The 20239-nt window shown below is 30.4% G+C and overlaps 2 protein-coding genes across 3 annotated transcripts; one reads left to right on the forward strand and one right to left on the reverse strand.

Moving 5' to 3' along the window:
* Positions 1-10795: 10795 nt before the first annotated feature.
* LOC115708004 (uncharacterized) lies at positions 10796-16216 on the forward strand. 2 transcript variants are annotated; one of them, XM_061118583.1, is made up of 8 exons: positions 10796-11200; positions 11351-11381; positions 11659-11677; positions 11924-12021; positions 12256-12354; positions 12582-12754; positions 12851-12973; positions 16176-16216. In XM_061118583.1, exons 1-7 carry the CDS (start codon positions 10808-10810, stop codon positions 12935-12937), a joined length of 900 nt encoding a protein of 299 aa, XP_060974566.1. In that variant the 5' UTR covers positions 10796-10807; the 3' UTR covers positions 12938-12973; positions 16176-16216. The 2 variants fall into 2 exon arrangements, with proteins under 2 accessions (XP_060974566.1, XP_030492009.2); XM_030636149.2 differs by lacking the exon at positions 16176-16216 and having other exon boundaries at positions 12851-13169.
* On the reverse strand, positions 13449-16919 carry LOC115708003 (cytochrome P450 86B1). The gene is made up of 3 exons (XM_030636148.2): positions 15583-16919; positions 14481-14985; positions 13449-14102 (listed from the first exon to the last, which is right to left on the reverse strand). The coding sequence occupies exons 1-3, from the start codon at positions 16389-16391 to the stop codon at positions 13704-13706; spliced, it is 1713 nt and encodes a 570-aa protein (XP_030492008.2). The 5' UTR covers positions 16392-16919; the 3' UTR covers positions 13449-13703.
* Positions 16920-20239: the final 3320 nt, after the last annotated feature.

Genomic DNA, 20239 nt, shown 5'->3' on the forward strand with positions numbered 1-20239 from the left:
TATTTTTCTTGAACTTTGACTGAAACATAAATTATGTGTGCATATAGTTTAAATTTGATAATTGATAAATAATATATTAATGTGATTAAATTTATATAAAAAATTTATTTATATATATAATGATTAAACTTATATTAATAATAATATAGTTTAAATTTTATTGTTATTTTATTCACTAAAAATTATATTTAATATTATAAAAATATAAATTTTTATCAAGTTTTCATGTGAAAATTATGCTAAAAAAAAGTAGGGACTCCCTGAGACTTAGGTCCGCCACTCCATATACACAATAAGATTTCTACAATATCTATATATATTTATATAATTAGATTGATAGAGCTAGCTATTAATAATAGTTTATTTATAACATTGGTCTCGCATTCTTTGTTTACTGCTAATATAAAATCTATAATATAAGATTAATAGTGATTAGTGCTAAGCACCACACTGATCCAGCATATTTTCTTTCATAATTATATATATATATATATATATATATATAAAATGTCATTTTAGAGGTCATAATCCAAATGAAGCAATCAGAATTTGTGACAGTGGCTGGAATTTATTATAATTAAGGTGTTGATAATTTTTGAAAGAAATGTATGAAAAAGTCATTTAATTTGTCAAAATTATTAAATCAAAATCATTTTGCAAGTGAAGTGACTATATGTACATGTGTTTTCTTTTAGTAATAAACTCTTTTGTACATAAATTTAGTAATATTAATATGATATTATGTAAAATATTATTGTATGTGTGAAAAGTTTACCGGGTCAAACGCAAACCCAAACTCAGTGTAAGAACAAATATTGTAATTATAACTTCATAGTTAAGATAATGTCAATATAAAAGCTGGAAATATATACCAATTGGCAATGGCGGAGCCGGATCCAAATTTAGCAGGGGTCAATACTTGTAAAATAATATAAAATTATTTGATTAATTACTTTTTTTTTTAATTATTTCTTACTTATAATTAATTTTAAAAAAATTAATAATATTTGGGAGGGCGATGGCATTCTGCCCCTAGCTCCATTAGAGTCAACTTATTTCAGAGCTCAAATGAAAAAGAAATTCAGGTAAGGTTTGATAATAATTCTGATTTTTAATTTTTAATCACAAACATTAAAATATTTATTTTTTTTTTAAAAAAATTTGTTTTTAAAAAATAAAATGCGTATTATTTTTTTTTTTACTTTTAAAAACAGAAAATAAAAGTATGTTCTGTAAACTTTATTTTCATATTTATTTTTTGATTTTATTTAAGTCGGGTTTAAGTCTGGGTTAAGTCCAGGTTCGGGTCAAGGGTGGGTTCAGTGTCAGGGCGGGGCTGGGTTTGGGTCCGGTTTAGGTCTAGTTAGTTAGAGTCTAAAATATTGATTAAAAAAAGTAGCTCAAAAAAAATATTGCAAGTGACTTTTTGTTTGTTTTTAAAAATTTTATTCTCAATTAAAAAATTAAAAAATAAAAACAATTTTATAAACATAGTTTTGGAAATATTTTTACTTTTTTAATTTTAAAAATAAAAATTGATTAAAAAATTATTACTAAAGGCTACCAATTTTTTTAATTAATTTACATATTTTTTAAAAATATTATTTCTTTTAAAATATTATTTATTCTTATAAAAATTGTCTAAAAAAAATTATTTTTTCAAGAATTGAAATTAAATCATGGCAGGCAGCCCTAAACTCCGTCACTACCAATTGGCTACTAATATATAACTAATTCACGTTAAAAGTAAGAAAACAAAAATGTGGATTATTTATTTATTAATTTTCAAATAAATTTACGTGTATCTATCTCTTTGACTTTTGTTTTGTTTTTTTTGTTTTAAAAAAAACTTTCATGAAAATTAGTAGAAGTTCAATAAAAAATGAAAAATATAAAAGAAAGATTATTAATATCTAAATTGACCGTGGTTTTAATATTACTATTAATTCTTGATACGTAATTATTAGAATATTGATTGGAGAAAATAAAATCAGCTGGATCATGTAGATAATAGATTGTAACTTAGTGGCCTGGTTTGGTTTCCTCTAATAATTAATAATAATGTTATTTAAATAAAATCATGTTATTCACGTCAAATAGTATTTTTTTTTAAAAAAAAACATTTATGGAATTAATTAATTAATTTATTTAATTATGAAATGGATGGAAAAATCTTTCATTTGATGAATAGATATGATGATGAATTATAAGGCTTTGGGAAATCTAATTGGGGAATTTATTGAAGTCTTCCAGGATTCTTGCTTTGAGGGCTGGGGTCCTTTTCTTCGTTTTAGAGTTCGATTGGACATTACTAAGCCATTGCTAAGGGGAAAAATGATTTCTCTTCCCAATATCAAAGATGAATTTTGGGTGGAATTTCGGTATGAACGTTTGCCGGATTATTGTATGGAATGTGGAAGAATTGGACATGTTTTTAATAAGTGTTTGGTCCATCTTGAAAATATGGATAATGGGATTGAATCAGAACTGGCTTATAGACCAAGTTTGAAGGGTGCTCCTTTGCCTACTTCTAGTTATGATCGATATAGATCGGATTTTTCTAAAGGAAGTGCATGGCCACTCTTGACTCGACTAGCACGATCAACACTCTCTGCAACAATTCCACAGATCAACAATCGGCCTCCTTCACATCCAAGACCTCTCCTACAGGGAGAATCCTCAAATACTAATAAGAATCATCATCCTCCTACCACCACTCGCACTACTTCTTCCTCTACTACACAAAAAATTCAGCCTTCTGTTACTGCTGGTTTAAATATTCAGCATCCACTTACTGCTGCCGTTCCTGCAAGCCATTCTCTTGGCCTTAAAACTGTCCCTTGCGATAATTCAGTGGTTCATCTAAAAGATGTTTTCACTCCCAACATTGGTCCATTCCCTGCTGGTCACACTTTTGCCACTTATCCTCCCACTCCTAATATTTCTCGTGAAGAAATCTGCCAGAATGTTACTATGGATATCTCTTCCAAAAAGACTGGGGAAGCTTCTGCTGCTACTATTATCTCGCACCAGCCTCACTCTTATCTTGATGATATGGATGGTTTTGATGACCAGGAAAATACCAATCCAAACAAAGCTTTTAAGAGACAATTTGATAGTCTTTCACTAAGGAAAACTCTTAAGAGATGTCGTGCATCAAATGGTTCTAGTCCTTCTCCTTCCTCAACTGAAGCGACTGCCAACCTGCCAGTTTCTACCTCTTGTGATGATTCTGCTGGTTCAGAGGACATTTCAGCGGTGATTGCTCAGCAATCCCGCTTTTCATCATGAATGTTGTAAGTTGGAATGCACGGGGTCTGGGGAATCCGAGTGCATTCCGTCGTCTGTGTTTGCTTGTTCGTGAGCAAACTCCCCACTTGTTGTTTCTTATGGAAACTAAGTTAATTTCTGGTTGTATTTCTCGTTTTAAACAATGTTTAAAGTTTAATAATGGTCTAGAAGTCCCTCGTTCTGGTCTTAAGGGTGGTTTAATGTTGCTATGGCATGATGATGTAAATGTAACTCTATTATCAATGAACTCTAACTATTTTGATTGTTATATCTCTTTTAATGATGGTCCACGTTGGCACTTCTCGGCTGTCTATGGTTTTCCTGAAGCCTCTAATAAAAAGCACACTTGGACTCTTTTAGAAAGACTTGCTGATGTCTCTCCAATGGATCCATGGTTGCTTGTAGGTGATTTGAATGAGATTTTTTCACATTCACACAAAAGTTCTGGTCCTATACGTTCTGATAATCATATGATGGCATTTCGAACCACAATTGACTTATGCTCTCTTATTGAACTCTCTCACACGGGTCCTGAATTCACTTGGGCTAAGAATAGACGGAATCCACTAGCTTTACAAGAGCGTCTCGATTGGGTGTTCATTAATACCATTTGGAAAGATAATTTGGCTTCCCCACATGTGTCTCATTTGGATTACTACGGTTCAGACCATAGAGCTGTCCTCAGTGTAATTAATATGCAATCTTCTACCTCTGCTGTCAAGTATCGATCGCGATTTCGATTTGAAAAAGTGTGGCTTAAGGAAGCTGAATGTTCCCAGATTATTTCTCAATGCTGGAACTTTTCTTCAGGGAATCCGATTGATGTTCTGAGTGGCAATTTATCAAAGTGTGCTGCTTCTCTTCGATCTTGGCACATGGATAAGTTTGGGAACCTTAAATCTCAGATCTCTTTGGCTCAAGCTACTGTCACAGCCCTCTCTAACACTTCTACACCAGCAACTTCACATTACCAGCAAGTTCAGAAAGCTGAAGCCGTTCTTGATGATTTATTGGCCACTGAAGAACAATACTGGCAGCAACGTGCTAGAATAGATTGGTTGCAATCAGGAGATCGTAACACCAAGTTCTTTCACGCGAAAGCTTCTGCAAGATACTCCAATAATAAGATCAAACAGTTAACTGATGAGGCAGGATCTGTCTACACTTCTCAACATGAAATTTCTGGTTTGGTTGCTGCATACTTTGAGAATCTTTTTCAAGCACAAAATGAAGACTATTGGGCTTTACAGCATGTTCTTAATGTCATTCCTACTACTGTAACAGCTGAACATAATGCTTTTCTTTTGAGAGACTTTACTGCTACAGAAGTCTTTGAGGCACTCAAAACTATGAATGGTGATGGCAGTCCCGGTATCGATGGAATGTCTGCCTTATTCTATCAACATAATTGGGATATTGTTGGTGACTTGGTCACACAGGCAGTTCTTCATGTTCTCAACAAAGGGGGTAGTCCTGAAGCTCTCAACAAAACACTGATTACTCTTATTCCAAAGATCAAGAAACCAAAATCAATGAAAGATTTTCGCCCAATTAGTTTGTGCAATGTTGTCTATAAGCTAATCTCTAAGTCTTTGGTGATTCGGTTTAAAACAATTCTTCCTCATGTTATCTCAGAAACTCAAAGCGCTTTTTTGCCTAATAGGCTCATTACTGATAACATTTTGGTAGCCTTTGAATTGGTTCATTGCCTCAAGCACAAAACTAGGGGTAGGAAAGGTTTTTCAGCGCTCAAACTGGACATGAGCAAGGCTTTTGATCGCGTGGAGTGGTCATTCATAGCGGCTGTTATGGGAAAAATGGGGTTCAGTCTTCGTTGGGTGGCTCTTATCATGAATTGCCTACAAACTACTCAACTGTCTTTCATTGTCAATGGTGCAATTTCAGGCAATGTGAAACCCCAACGGGGTCTCAGGCAAGGAGATCCACTATCTCCTTATCTATTCTTGATCTGTTCTGAAGGATTGTCTCGATTGCTACAATATGAAGAGTCGATTGGCTGCTTAAAAGGTTTAGCTATCTCAAGACACTCGCCGTCCATTTCTCACTTGCTCTTCGCTGACGATAGTTTGTTGTTTTGTGAGGCGGATGATAGATCTTGTGGTGCAATCAAAAGAGTCTTGGACACTTATCACAAAGCTTCTGGTCAACAATTGAATACTGATAAGTCTGTCATGTCCTTTTCTCCTAATACCACTGAGGTTGCTAAACACTCTTTCCGAAACATTCTCGGCATGCCTATATGCGATTGTCATGAGTCATACCTTGGTTTACCAGCTTATTCTGAGCGTGATAAGAAGAACATGTTCAATCACATAAAGGAGCGTATTTGGAAATTATTACATGCTTGGACTGATAAGATCTTCTCGGTTGGTGGTAAGGAGGTTCTACTTAAGGCTGTCATTCAATCAATTCCCACATATGCAATGAGTTGCTTCAAACTTCCTGTTAAATTTTGTCGAGAAATTGAGAGTATGATGTCAAATTACTGGTGGGGCACGACTACAGATAAAAAGAAGATTCATTGGAAACAATGGAAATTTTTGTGTAATTCTAAAATGGAAGGTGGTTTAGGATTTCGTAATTTTATCCATTTCAATCAAGCTCTTCTAGCAAAGCAAGCTTGGAGGTTATTCCAAAATCATAACTCTCTGCTATTCCGTGTACTTAAAGGTAGATATTTTCCCAGGAATGATTTTCTCTCTGCTGCAACATGTGGTGCCTCTTCTCTCACTTGGCAAGGGATCTGCTGGGGCAGAGAATTACTGAAAAAAGGATTTAGGAAGAAAGTTGGGAATGGTTTTAGTATCAACTGTGCAACTGATCCTTGGATTCCTGGCAATCTGATTTTCACTCCCATCTTTTATACTGGGTGTCCGAATAGTGTTGTTGCAGATTATATTACACCAGATCGTGAGTGGAATTTTAGTAAATTGTCTGCTGACTTTTCATCTGTTGATGTTGGAAGGATATTATCCCTGCCTTTATCCAATAATGCAGGCCCAGACTATTGGATTTGGCATGGTACGGGAGGCGAGTATGAAGTTAAATCAGGTTATTTCTTTGCTTGTTCCTCTTCAGCTGATACTAATGAGTCGGTTTCCAACCCAAACACTGCATGGTGGAAGTCCTTTTGGCAGCTCAAACTACCCCCTAAAGTGAAAATTTTTTCTTGGAAAGCTATACATAATGCATTGCCGGTTGCTGCTGAACTTTTTAAGAAAAAATCTCTCACTTCAGCTTCGTGTAGTTTGTGCCTTAATGCTTGGGAATCGGTGGGACATGCATTGTTTTCGTGTAAACATGCTAGACATGTATGGAAAATTGCTGGTTTTACTTTTAATAACAAGGCTGCTGTTTCCATGAACATAGAAGACTTTTTGTTTCAAATTTCAGAGAATTATACCAAATCTGAGTTGGAAATGATCTTTTGCACAATGTGGTCTATTTGGTCTGATCGAAACAATGTCATTCATGGTAAATCTCCCCAACAGCCGACTGTTATTTCTGCTAAGGCTCAGAATTTTCTAAACAATTATAAGTCTACACAGCAGTTATCTCTTCCTGCTGGTTTGTCACCGCCTGCTACACCATCTATTTCGAAAGCTTGGTCGCCTCCTCCTCCCACCTGCCTGAAATTGAATGTTGATGCCGCCTTTGATGAAGCTTGTAATAAAATTGGTTTTGGTGCTATAATCAGGGATTCAAATGGCAATGTCAAGGCTGCAATGTCTCACCCCATTAATGGTTGCTGTCTACCACAAGAGATGGAAGCTAAGGGACTTTTTTATAGTCTCAAATGGGCGAGACAACTCAATTTTAAGGTGGATATGGTAGAAACGGATTCTTTAATCCTTGCCAATGCTCTCCGCAAATCAACATCAAATCGTTCATCTTTTCAAGATTTAATATTTGATGTTCAAACTGAATTATCCTATCTCCCTACAGTTTGTGTTAATCATGTTTATCGTGATGGTAACCAAGCCGCTCACGGTTTGGCTAAACAAGCTCTAGTGTTGGATAATGTTTGTACATGGCTTGAGGACTTTCCCTCGGCTATTCTTTCTGTTGTTGTAAAAGACTCACTTATTTTATAATAACAGTTCTATTTCTCAAAAAAAAAAAAAACAATGTTTGATTGTTTTATTTGAATGGAGAAATGATTTATTATTATTATTTTTTAAAAAATAACGAGTAAAAAAAACTCTGGTCTGTGTTTTTTTTTTCATATAAAAAACTAGTATGGTATTTCTACAATCCATACCTTAGAAAATAGTATATTAATTTAATTTTATTTGTTTTGGTATTTGAAAAAAAATTTAATTTAATTTTTTTCATAATTGTTATAATTATTTAAGATTTCTTGTAAAATTTTAATAAATAATTCAAAATAATTTACAATTAATGTATAAAATAATGTTCAAACAGTACTCTATTTCACACGCATATAAAATAAAAGAATCACGTGTGCAATAAATTGTTTAACTTTATTTTTAACATGTTAAATTTCTCTAAAAATCTCAAAATTTTACAAGATATCTTAAATAACTATAGCTTACATGACTAAAAAAAAATTAAATTTAATGATGGTTAATATTTTAATTATCAGAGGGTATTTTTTTATTATTATGTGTTTTTTTGAGGATCTAAAATTAAATTTAACAATAATAGATGACTTCTTTTTTATATATTTGGAGGAACCAGATAGGCTACAGCTTCTTTCTTTATAATATTTATCAGTAATTCAACGCAATATATATTATTTTTTATTTGAGCAATCTGGACTCAATTATTAATTGACATACTTTAATTATTATACATTAATAGTTACTACTACTACTACTGAATATATATTTATAATACAAATATAGAAATATACAGTTATAGGCTATATTTGCAGTACACACGTTAAAGTATGATCATACATACATACATATACATATATAAATCTATATATATATATATTAACGTATGTAGGAGGGAAAAGGAAAGGATTTAAGTGGAACGTGATGGCAGCTACACATATATATGTCGTGAATCCCATGTCTTTAATTATATATCTCATCACTTTCTCATCATAATTATAAATATCTATTTATATATCTATTGCTGAAAGTGAATCACATGAATAATGAATAATATGTAGAGATAATAATATTAGTATACAACTTACCTTTATTATCAATTTTCAAAATTTCATTTTAATTTATATATATAATATAATTGGTATATAGTATATATATTGGAGATTTTGAGACTCTCAAGAATCACAACTTAATAGTTTGTAGATTATAATTTATTTATTTTATTTCTTCAAAATTATAATAAACCATAATTTAATAGTGTGGATAGTCTAGTTAATTCAAAGCTTCAAACTTACCACATTTGAAAAGGAAAAGCAATAATTAATAAATGATAAGAGATCTCTTAAATTATCATTTTCTTGTTAAAATAACAACCGGTAAAAAAAGTTATTAATTATAGCTATTTTAAATTAGTCAAATTATTAGGCATGCCTAATAATTTCATCTTGCTAGTGAAGTGATTAAAACACACAAGAAAGAGGCTAACAAGTACCCTATGCACAAATTAAAAACTTAATAATTTGGAGTAAATTAGAAAATTATAATTTTAGTTATTAATTAATGTTGATTGAAAATAAAAAATATTCAAGAATTCTTTTTTTTACTAAAATTTCATTTAATTAGACCAACTCAGCTTTAACAATGTCAAAAACATTAACAGAGAGATTATACACACTGAATGAATACGATTAACATATAAACGAGACGCTCTAGACGTAAAGCGATCAACAACTCGATTAACAGAAAACATAAAAAAATATCATTAAAATAAGATAAAATCTGTTTACAATCTTACAATATAACACCTTGAACCAATACCAAATAATCAGATATTCTATTATACTAATACACGGAAAATCATCATGCTTTAACTACGAAAGTATTTTCTTAAGCCAAGACTTCAACAATCTCTTGAGATATAGGCCTAAAAACCGCAATCCTAAAATTCCAATCACGACCTAAGCCTAGTGATTTTGAACAATCCCATGCCAAAACCATATTATTCTTATTTGTCAAACAATGCAACATCAATATTCTACATTATTATTATTATTATTATTATTATTATTATTATTATTATTATTATTGTTATTATTATTATTATTTGAAATTAGTTTGGATAAGGAAAGCGAATAGTAGAGTAGTTTGTTAGTGAAGTAGAATAAATAATGATAGTTAGCCTTAACCATTCATATTCTTATATTTGCTTTAAAAAAAAAACTCCACGTTAGAAGAAATAAATAAATGTAGCTACTAGTAGCTACCACATAATACCTATTATATTATGTATATGATCCGAGCCAAAGGTGCATTCAATGTTTGACACCATTTAAAATCTATCAATTTTTTCATAATTGTAAACGATACATACTTTTACAAAAAACAATATTTTTCTTTTAATTTTAAAGATTTTAAATTATATATATATATATCAAATACGGTAATTACTTTAATTTTAAAGATTTTAATTACTTTTTGTAAAAAATATGGGTATGATTTGACAATATTTTTATTTTTAAATTCTTTAATCACAGAAATAGAAGTAAAATTTTTATTTTTAAAATTTTATTTTTGAAAAACAAAAATACATTTTATAACTATTTTTTTTTTTAATTTTAAAAACAAAAAATAAAAGTGTATTCTGTAAATTTCGTTTTTCATTTTTATTTATTAAATTTTATTTAAGTTGTTTTGGGTCCGACATCGGGACCGAGGGTGGGTCCAAGTGCAGGGCCGAATCCTAGTTTGGTTTTCAAGGTCTAAATTGGGGTCGGATCAGTCTAAAATATTGATAAAAAATCTGTTTAATTTTTTTTTTTGAAAAAGTGGCTTTTTTTAAAAAAAATTTAGATTCTTAATTAAAAAATTAAAAAGTAAAAATAATTTTATAGAACATGATTTTGAAAAGTGTTTTCATTTTTTTAATTTTAAAAACAAAAAACTAATTAAAAAAATATTACCAAACGTACCCCATACTTTTACAAAAGTTACATTTTTTTCCCAATATATATTATTTATTATTATGTTTGTTTAGCTTATTTCTTGAAATATTATCATGTTTACTTAATTAAAAATTCAAATTTTAAATTTTTTATATGAATAATATCATAAATAATCCTTTTTGGTTTAAATTCTAGTTACGGGCCAATACAATACAAAGTCTGTCCACAAAAAATGCAAAAAATGACATTTATTACAAAAAACGACACAAATGGTGAAACGACAGAAATATATAAAAGGTTAAAACGACACTAATTATATAAACGATATTTATTACAGAAAACGACACATATGGTGAAACGACAGAAATAGATAAAGGAGAAAACATATCTATTGCATGAATAAAACGACACAAAAAATAATAAACGACATAAATTAAGTGTTTAAATAGGACAAGCCAACATGTGTAGACAATGATGGTGATGACGTCATATAATGTCATGGCCATGGATGTTGATATTCCTTACTGTGGGTTGAGGTTTAGGGGTTTGACTTTGACTCGTTGTCCACGGATTAGCCCCCTACTAAGAAAGACAAGATCTTTTTCAGTCAAACTCAAAAACCAAAATTTGGGTACTCGTAGTCGTACTGGTAGTGTGGATACTCAGTCTACCATTTTTGAGTCGAAGAAGAAGAGAGAAATGGGTTGGAGTGAGACAGTGAGAAACGCAGAGAAGTTGGTGGAGAAAGCCATGAATGGGAACGACGCCTCCCACGACGCTGCCCACGTTTGGAGGGTCAGAGATCTTGCTCTCTCGCTCGCCCAAGATGAAGGCCTCTCCTCAAATCCTCACTCCATGCAAATTGTAAAGATTGAATTTTTATTTCTTCCCCATTTGTTTATACCATTTCTGGTTTGTTTGATGAAAATTAAGAGCCACTTTCACCTGTGATGGGCTTGGCTTAATTTTGGGTCCTCAATTTTTATGAATAATTTCGTAAATTTTCTTTGTCAGGTTGAGCTTGCTGCACTTCTCCATGATATAGGTTTGTACTCAATTTTAAGATATATATAAGCAACATTGCTGGTTATTGTTTAATTTTTTATCATGACCATTTAGCAATGGAATTATCTATCTTAAATTACATTAATTTGGTTAGTTCTGTTCTGTGCTGTATTATTACATGGCAAAACAAATTGTGAGTTTCCAATACCAACCATTACCTTAAAGTTTACACTTTTAACATGTTTAAAATGAAGCATTTTATTCTTCATGGTAATGGAATTTTACTAACATTCCCTGTTCTTACTTGATTTTTGCAGGTGATTACAAATACGTGAGGTTTGTGTTTGCTCTTACTTTCTTGCTCAATCTAAATGGTTATATCTTTAAAGATCTTATGGATAATTGGATTATGTCTCACTGTTTTTGTTGGATATCTGCACCACCAATATTTGGTCAGGTCATCTCCTAACACAAATTTGTCTATGGATTATGGTTTTCAAGTGTTTACCTTTTATCTCTTGATTGTTCACTTTGTTATTTTAGTGTTTTACTTGACTTGTTCTTTCAAATGACTGTTTCTAGAGATCCATCTGAGGAGAAAATTGTTGAGAAATTTTTGGAGGCAGAAGGAATGGAGGAGGAGAAGAAAAATAAGATCTTGGGGATTATTAAGGGCATGGGTAGGCTTTTCTAATGCTGTCATTTTATAAATGGTCATCATGCCTTATTTTTTTTGATGAATTTATAGCTTTTATTTGTTCTCTTGTTTGCTATACATGACTGGCGTAGATTCTAGTTTCTGTTAAATTCAATAGCTGAGTAAATAGAGTTCTTGAAACATTTCTATGCTTCTCTATTTCATCATATACGTAAGAAATGATGTTGTTAACGAATAATTTCTGTTTAAATTGCAGGCTTCAAAGAGGAGGTTGCAGGGGATGGAGTTGGTGAACTGTCTATAGAGTTTGGGGTTGTACAAGATGCTGATCGCCTCGATGCAATTGGTGCTATTGGTAATATGTCAATTCGATAATTTTCCTTGCCTTTAGAACTATTTGATTCAGAATTGAGGTACTTAATTATGGGAAGTTGTTCACAATTGCTCAATGATGTTAGCAAGTTTCAATCTTTCTTCAGTTGGTGGTCTTTGAATTTAAAGTCTTTTCAAGTTTTAATGCTAACTGCTTTGTAAAGTGGAACAAATTCTGGTACACAGAGATAACTTCTCTCCCGATTTCAGGAATTGCTCGATGCTTTACTTTCGGTGGCAGCAGGAACAGAGTTCTACATGATCCTAACATCAAGCCGCGATCAGACTTATCCAAAGAACAGTATATGAAAAAAGATGAGCAGACCACTATAAACCACTTTCATGAGAAGCTTCTTAAGCTTAAGGATATGATGAAAACCAAGGTACAATGGTTGAAAATGTTGAAACTAGACTACCAATTTATTTTAATATTTATGCTTTTTTTAAAACTCCTGAAAATCTCGAAATAAATGGTTTAGGCTGGACGGAGCAGGGCCGAGAAGAGGCACAAATTCATGGAAGAGTATCTTAAAGAGTTCTATGAAGAATGGGATGGAAAAGCTTGAAGGAAGGAGAGATTGTGTATAACTACAATTCCCCATGTAATGTCTAATCTCTTCTCTAGCTCTAATGTTGTTTATTATGTCTCATCTTGAAATTGTGATGTATTATGTAATTCTACAAATAGTGTTTAGATGAAAAGTGAAGATGGGATGACTGTAACTTCTAATGTCCAAAAATGAGATACCCCTTTGGATTGTTGTTTACCAACTTGATTATAACTTCTATATTTTAAAATTGCCCAAAACAAGATACCCTTTGATTGTCGTTTACCAACTTACACCAACTACACACGTACAAATTACAATGACTCAGTGACTAGTTTTTGAAAATTGTTTTTTCTTCATTGAGAAAACATGTCAGTTACTTGTCAAACCAACAACAACCTACCAAACAGACAAGATTTGCTCTTTTGGATAATTTTCTTTTCAATGCCATCATTCTCAGACTACTGTTTTAGTATAATTGTCTGTAACTGATAAGAAAGAAACCTTAAACTTTACTTACAATGACATATAAACAAATAATCATTGCAAATCAGATAAAAGATTATTTTTCAAATCACAAACTCAAACAACATATGACTAAAACTAAATATAAACAATCCAGTATCCCCACTTAACCACTCCCTTATTTGAAATCCAACTTCATCTAGTGGTCATATCACTCCACACTTTCCTATAATATATATATTTTATATATATAAAACTCTAAGAAAAAGGGCACTAAGTGCTGTATTATTATTACATGATATGATGTATTAGTACTTAATTAATTAACCTTTGAAGTAGTAATTTTTTGGTCACGCCTAGAGAGATGAACTTTCAAACCATGTTTCATGTACATAGTCAAGGCCAATTTGGGCACAACAGGGTGATTCTCCACAACCTTGACATGGTAACGGTAGATGATTGACGCGGCCACGAATTTCATTTGGTAGTAGGCAAAGTCTTTGCCTAAGCACAGTCTTGGTCCGCCATTGAATGCTGTGAATTTGTAAGCTGATTCACTCATGTACCGCCCGTCTCGGCCTAGCCATCTCTCGGGTTTGTATTCAAGACAGTCCTTACCCCATATGGCTTCTGCTCTTCCCATGGCGTATATTGCATACACCACTTTGGTTCCCTTTTTCAACTCTGTCCCATCTGGGAATTTTTCATCTTCAACTACCTACAAATTTAATAATCCTTAAAAAAAAGTTATACAAAACACATTTCATAGCTAATCATAATGGAATGAACACAACATTTTGGCGACATACACAAGCTAATTTTATGAGGTCATCTCTAATATTGAACTATTATTGAAGGATGTCAAGTAAAATATCAATTGTATTTTTTTTTCTTTCTTAAGACCCTCAAGAAATAGAGAATTGCTTAATTACACCCGTAATGCCTAATACTTTCAATAAAGTTTTATATCGAGTTGTTGGACATTATAAGTATCTAAAATAGTATTAAGTAGCGAGTTTCATATAATTTAAATTAAATGTGAAGAATGAATAGGATGTTGTAATAATAATATGTAGATTTGAAGTTAGTTAATTACCTCCTTATGATCCACAGGAACCGAAGGATACAATCTAAGAGCCTCAGAAATAGCAGCCTGCAAATAATCCATTTTCTTAATCTCCTCTGCTTTAAACACCATAACCATCTCATCATCATCATCAACCACTTCTCTTTCCTTCACAATTTTAGAAATCTCTTCAAGAATTTTCTGCTCAACTATCGGATTTCGATCAAGAAGCCAGAAAAACCAACTCAAAGCCACTGAAGAAGTATCTCTCCCAGCAAGAATAAAATTAACACAAATATCTCTCAAAAACTTGTGGGAAAAGGGCTCACCCTTCTCATCTTTCAACCCCATAAACACAGTCAACAAATCAGACTTCATCTTCTTCTCATCGCAACGCGAAGAAAGCTCTTTCTTCCTAGTCTGAATCACATCCTCCGCGAACTCATCCACTCCTTCCAATGATTCCTTCAGTTTCTTCTCCGTTCCAATGTTCAAATACCTCATTAATTTCCACAAACAGGTGGGGGTCACAAACCTATCATCAAATTAATTATTATAATTAACACATTCGAAAGAAATCAATTTTCTTAATGTATAATTAATTTCAAATATATATGAATTTATTCTGAACTTGATATCAAATATATATATTTGGAGTCTTTTCATTTGTAAACTTTGTTTTTTTTTTCTTATTTTTATAGAACTACACAAAGTAAAATAACTTAAATCGTAATCCAAATTCATATAGAAACCCACCTAAAAAATACCAAAACAACTACGGAAGCAACATAAATCATAAAAATAAAAAAAAAATTTCAAAATAATATATTAAGTATAATTCCCCAATATATTAGTTATAAGAAAATTCACGGTTCCATGTAAAATATTGTATATTTTTATTACATACTTTTATTTATTATTTATTGTTAATTTTAACATTTTTTTATGAAATAAATTTCTTCAACAATTTAAAGAATGTCACGTCAAATAAAAAAATGAAATTATATTATAAAATAATTGAAAATACATAGGGTGTACAAAATATTTATTTTTCTTGAAAAAAAATATGTAATTAAATTCATTGGCTAAACATGATTATTAATTACTTAAATTTTAATTATTAATCACATACCTGAAAATGGTGGCTTCAGTGGCGTCCTCGAAGGCTTTAGCGAAGGGTATTTCCGGTAACCCCTTTTGCAAGCAACCGGGATCGACTCCAAAAGCTATCATACAAACGTTATCAAACGTTAACCTTAACAAAACCTCTTGAAGATCTAACGCCGTTAACTTTTGGACGGAGTCATCTAACACCGTTAAAAGTCTTTGGTGAACTAACTCACGAAGAGACTCAGTCGTTAGATTTCTAAACTTAGCTGAATGAAACTCGATACTTGCTGTTTTTCTCTGTCTTTGCCAAGTTTCATTATCAGCACTGAAAATACCATCACCTAGGAGATCACGAACTGTGTCACGAAAATAAGGTCCTTTTGGGAAATTAACAAACTTTGTTTTGAGAAGATACTCCAAGTTTCTTGGATCAGATGTTACAACACAGTTGAGGTTGCTAAACCATGGTCCTTTGAAATGAAACGTACCGTTTTGTGTTTTGAGAACGTTAGAGATCCACTCGTACATGTTGTTGGATTGTAAAGCTGAGGCCAAAGACGGTAACATGCCAAGAACTGGCCACACTGGTAACCCTTGTTTTCTCTTTTGTCTCAGTGAATGTATGGCTATGAACACGAAAATTGCTGCGAAAATCTCCAAGAGTTGAAGGTGGTGGAAAAAGACAAAGTTACCCCCGGTGGTGGTGGTGGCGGCCGTGGTGGCATCGGTGAAGTTATTGGTGTTGGTTGTGATATTATTCATGGTGTTGGGATGATGAGAAGTTTGCATGGGAAAGAAATAGTTAATATGTGAAAAAAGTTGTGTAGTCATGAGTTATAATGTGATTGGTTTGCTTCAATAAGCAAAAATTAGTATAGAGTAGTTTTGATTTGGTGAGCTGAAATAGTTTGTGTAGTCTTCCTAGTTATATTGAAATTAGAATAATTGGGCTTTTTTTTCCTTTCTAAATGTGAATGGTTTATTATGGATACATGTAATTGGGAAAAGGTATTTTTTCTAAGTTGGGGAATATTTTGATTTTGTTTTTGGACTCAAAACCAAATGTGGGAGTAAGTAGTACGTAGGAGTCTTTATGAGTTTAATTGAGTGTCAAAATGTGAAAGAGGAATAAATTGACACTCTTTTGAAAATGAAGAAAGGAGTAATCTTGATGTGTAGAGGACAAGTTATTAAGAGAGTAACTAAATATTATTAGAGCTTAGGATGATGATGAGGAGGAGATAAGAAGTGGTTGAAACGGATAACCTAATAAGGTTTTATAGTGTAACTATTTTCCAAGGTTTATTATTGCTTTGCTATTTCTCAAGTTATAATGTAGTGTGTTTATATATATTTCTCAAGTTGTCAATTTCATATCATATTTATACTTTATAGATACTACATATTGCTAAGCGACATTATTAGTTATGATTAGACTTATCTTTAATTAATAAGAACACGTATATATGCATACCAAAAGTAAGGTGACCAACATGTCAATCCACGTGGATGCACCACTATTCACTAATTTCGTCGGCATATTTGTACCCGCGTGGGTCGACCCGATACACTTTTTTTGTTTTTTTTGTTTTTTTTTTTTTAAAAAAAAGCTATATATAATATTTTATAATAGAGCATTATCAACATTATGACACTCTTATTATTAATGAAGATAAATTGGGGCATAAATACTCAAAATGTTGTGTTTGTAAGCGAATTAAATTTTGAGACCCTAAAAAATATATATAAAAAAATTTGAAAAAAAATGTTATGAGATTTAAACCCATGATATTATATAATATATCATACACCTCAACCAACTAAATTATAACTATTTATTGTTTACAATACACTTAATTTTACTTTAATAAAAGTTTAATAATTTTTTTAGAGGAAATTATACTCTATACCCTTTTTATACTGTTCTCTTTTATTTTTATCCTCTTTTTTAAAGTCTATCATTTTTACCTCTTTTTTTAAACATTGTATTAATTTTGTCTTTGTCACTTCAAGATACTCTCGATGTGACTCTCTTATGTCAGGGTATTTTGGGTAAAATACATATAAAAAGAGGTATGTTTCAACTAAATTTAAAAATAGAGGTAAATTTGATTAATAAAGTGGTATTTTTCAACTTACCCCATTTTTTTTATTATTTTGGGCCCTCAAAAAGAGTGAGCCCTAGGCACGGGCCTAGCCCGCCTATGCCTAGGGCCGGCCCTGTGTGGATAGAAACATGTAGTATGAATTACTTTCAAATCTTATTTTAAATAAATTCAAAATAGAATCTATTTGACGAAATTAGGTAATTGTTAGATTTATTTTATTTATAAATTCAAAACTTTTCGTTATTACTTAAAATGTCATTTTTCTTTTTTAAGTTATTTTTTACAATTTCACTTAATTTTGATAATTCTTTACAAAATAAAAAACTAATCCATTTAAAAAATTTAACCAATTATTAATTAGGAAATTCAATTAATTATCTAGAGTATCAGAATTTAATTAACAAAAAATTATCAAAACTATAGGCCAAAGAGAAACCAACTAAAAACAATATGGAACTTGGCATATTATGAATTAAATTTTTTATTGCATATATAGCTAATCCACCACCTAATATATTTTTATTTAACTAAAAGTGAATTAGAGAATATTTTTATTTGTCATGTTCATATCATGTTTAAGGGATTAATGCACATATGATTTTTTTGGTCAACCACAATAAACACATATATGTGTATATATATAAGTATATTCATGTCATGTAAACCAAACAAGGTCACTGTAAAAATTAAAAAAAAGTGTCACGCACGTTGTTTTGTGTGTGGGACACAATTCGTGTGTTTTGCAAAATCGTTTTCAAATCATGACCCAGATTTTATTAATTATTATTATTAACAATAATAATTATAATAATAATAATGACTATTGTTAGCACGAAAAAAAAATACCTTAAATTCGAAAAATACATATTATATAATTGATTAAATTCATTTATAACAAGTCATTCAAATTAGCAATCAAGTCATAAATAAATACATCAAATTAATAATTAGCTAGTATAAAACTACACTATACCATTTTCATCACTAAACTCATGATAGTAATCGGAGTTGGCTTAAGGTTGCAATCACCTTTAATTAAACAACTTATATCAAATCATATTATTAAGTTCTTCTATCTCTGTTGGTATATGTATATGGAAATCCAAAATAATAATATAATATAATTATTATTTTGCATTTGGAAGGGATTCGTTGGAGGTTAGGCAGTTGATATTAATAAATTTATATATATATATAAATATAAATTTATAAGTGCTTCTAATATATATGGGTACACCGATGAATCCATATCTGTTTTGATTTTATATTTTAATTTTTTTATAATCGTATACGTTATAGTTATTTAAGATATTCTGTAAAAATTTCAAAAAATTCTAGAAAATTTACAATATAGAAAATAATGTTCAAATAATATATTTTACACGTGTATAAAAGAGTAACACATGCAACAAATAATTTGAATCTTATTTTTAGCTAACGTGTTAAATTTTTTTAAAATTTCTTAAAATTTTACATAATGTCTTAAATAACTATAATGTACACGACCATACAAAAATTAAACTAAAAAAGTTTCTCATACCGAAGAGATAAAAATGCATCGACGCATCACTTTAAGAGTAGATTGAAGAATTTTTCTATATTCATATAGTTTTTTTTTGAAAGATATATTCATCATATAGTTACTATCTGGTTATATATATACATGTATATATCCATCTAATGAAGCAAGTAATATTATTCAACAAATTTAATTAATTAATTAGCATCTTATTTATTTCTATTATGTTATATTCTATTAATCACACACATGAATAATTACGGTATATATTTGTTGGCAAAACACTTTTAATTTTTCTTTTTTTTACTATTATAATTATGTACACCTTTATATATATATGGCAGTAAAACTTGGAAGCCATTAATTTAATATCACACAGATTATACGTATAGCTTCACACCATGAATATGAATTGATCATCAATATATATATATATGGGTGACTATTCAATGGTTACATTTTTATTGTAACCATATAGTTATATTTTTTTTTAACCTGTAATAGCAGGTTACCAATAGGTAAACTTTCCTTTTTTAGATTTAGTTAATTATAATTAACTATTTTCTTAAAATAATTAATTAAATAGACATTCCTTTTTTAGAATTATTTAATTATAATTAACTATTTTCTTAAAATAATTAATTAAATATTTAACAAGACCTCTTTTAGCAATTAATATTTATATTTAAATCCTTACTTGAATTATTTTAATAATTAAGCCATTTAATTATAATATTTACAATAAAATTTATTTTTTACAAAAATTAAACTTCTTTTGACATAAATTAAAATTCTCTTCTTATAATAAATTTTTAAATAATTAATTATTTTTAAATTATATTTAATTATTTTGTTACAATTATATGAACTAAGTATGAGGCCTCAAGCTAATCAATCGATAACAAGTGCAGCCATTTTTTTTCTAAAAAATCCTTCAACTTATTTCATTTTTTACTTTTTAAATATTTAAATAAAAAATTAAATAATTAAGTGTAATAATTTAAAATTAAGATTACAAGAATAATAAAATTTAAATTATGAAATTATATTGT

This window comes from Cannabis sativa, chromosome 1 (assembly GCF_029168945.1).
Source record: "Cannabis sativa cultivar Pink pepper isolate KNU-18-1 chromosome 1, ASM2916894v1, whole genome shotgun sequence".
Lineage (NCBI taxonomy): Eukaryota > Viridiplantae > Streptophyta > Magnoliopsida > Rosales > Cannabaceae > Cannabis > Cannabis sativa.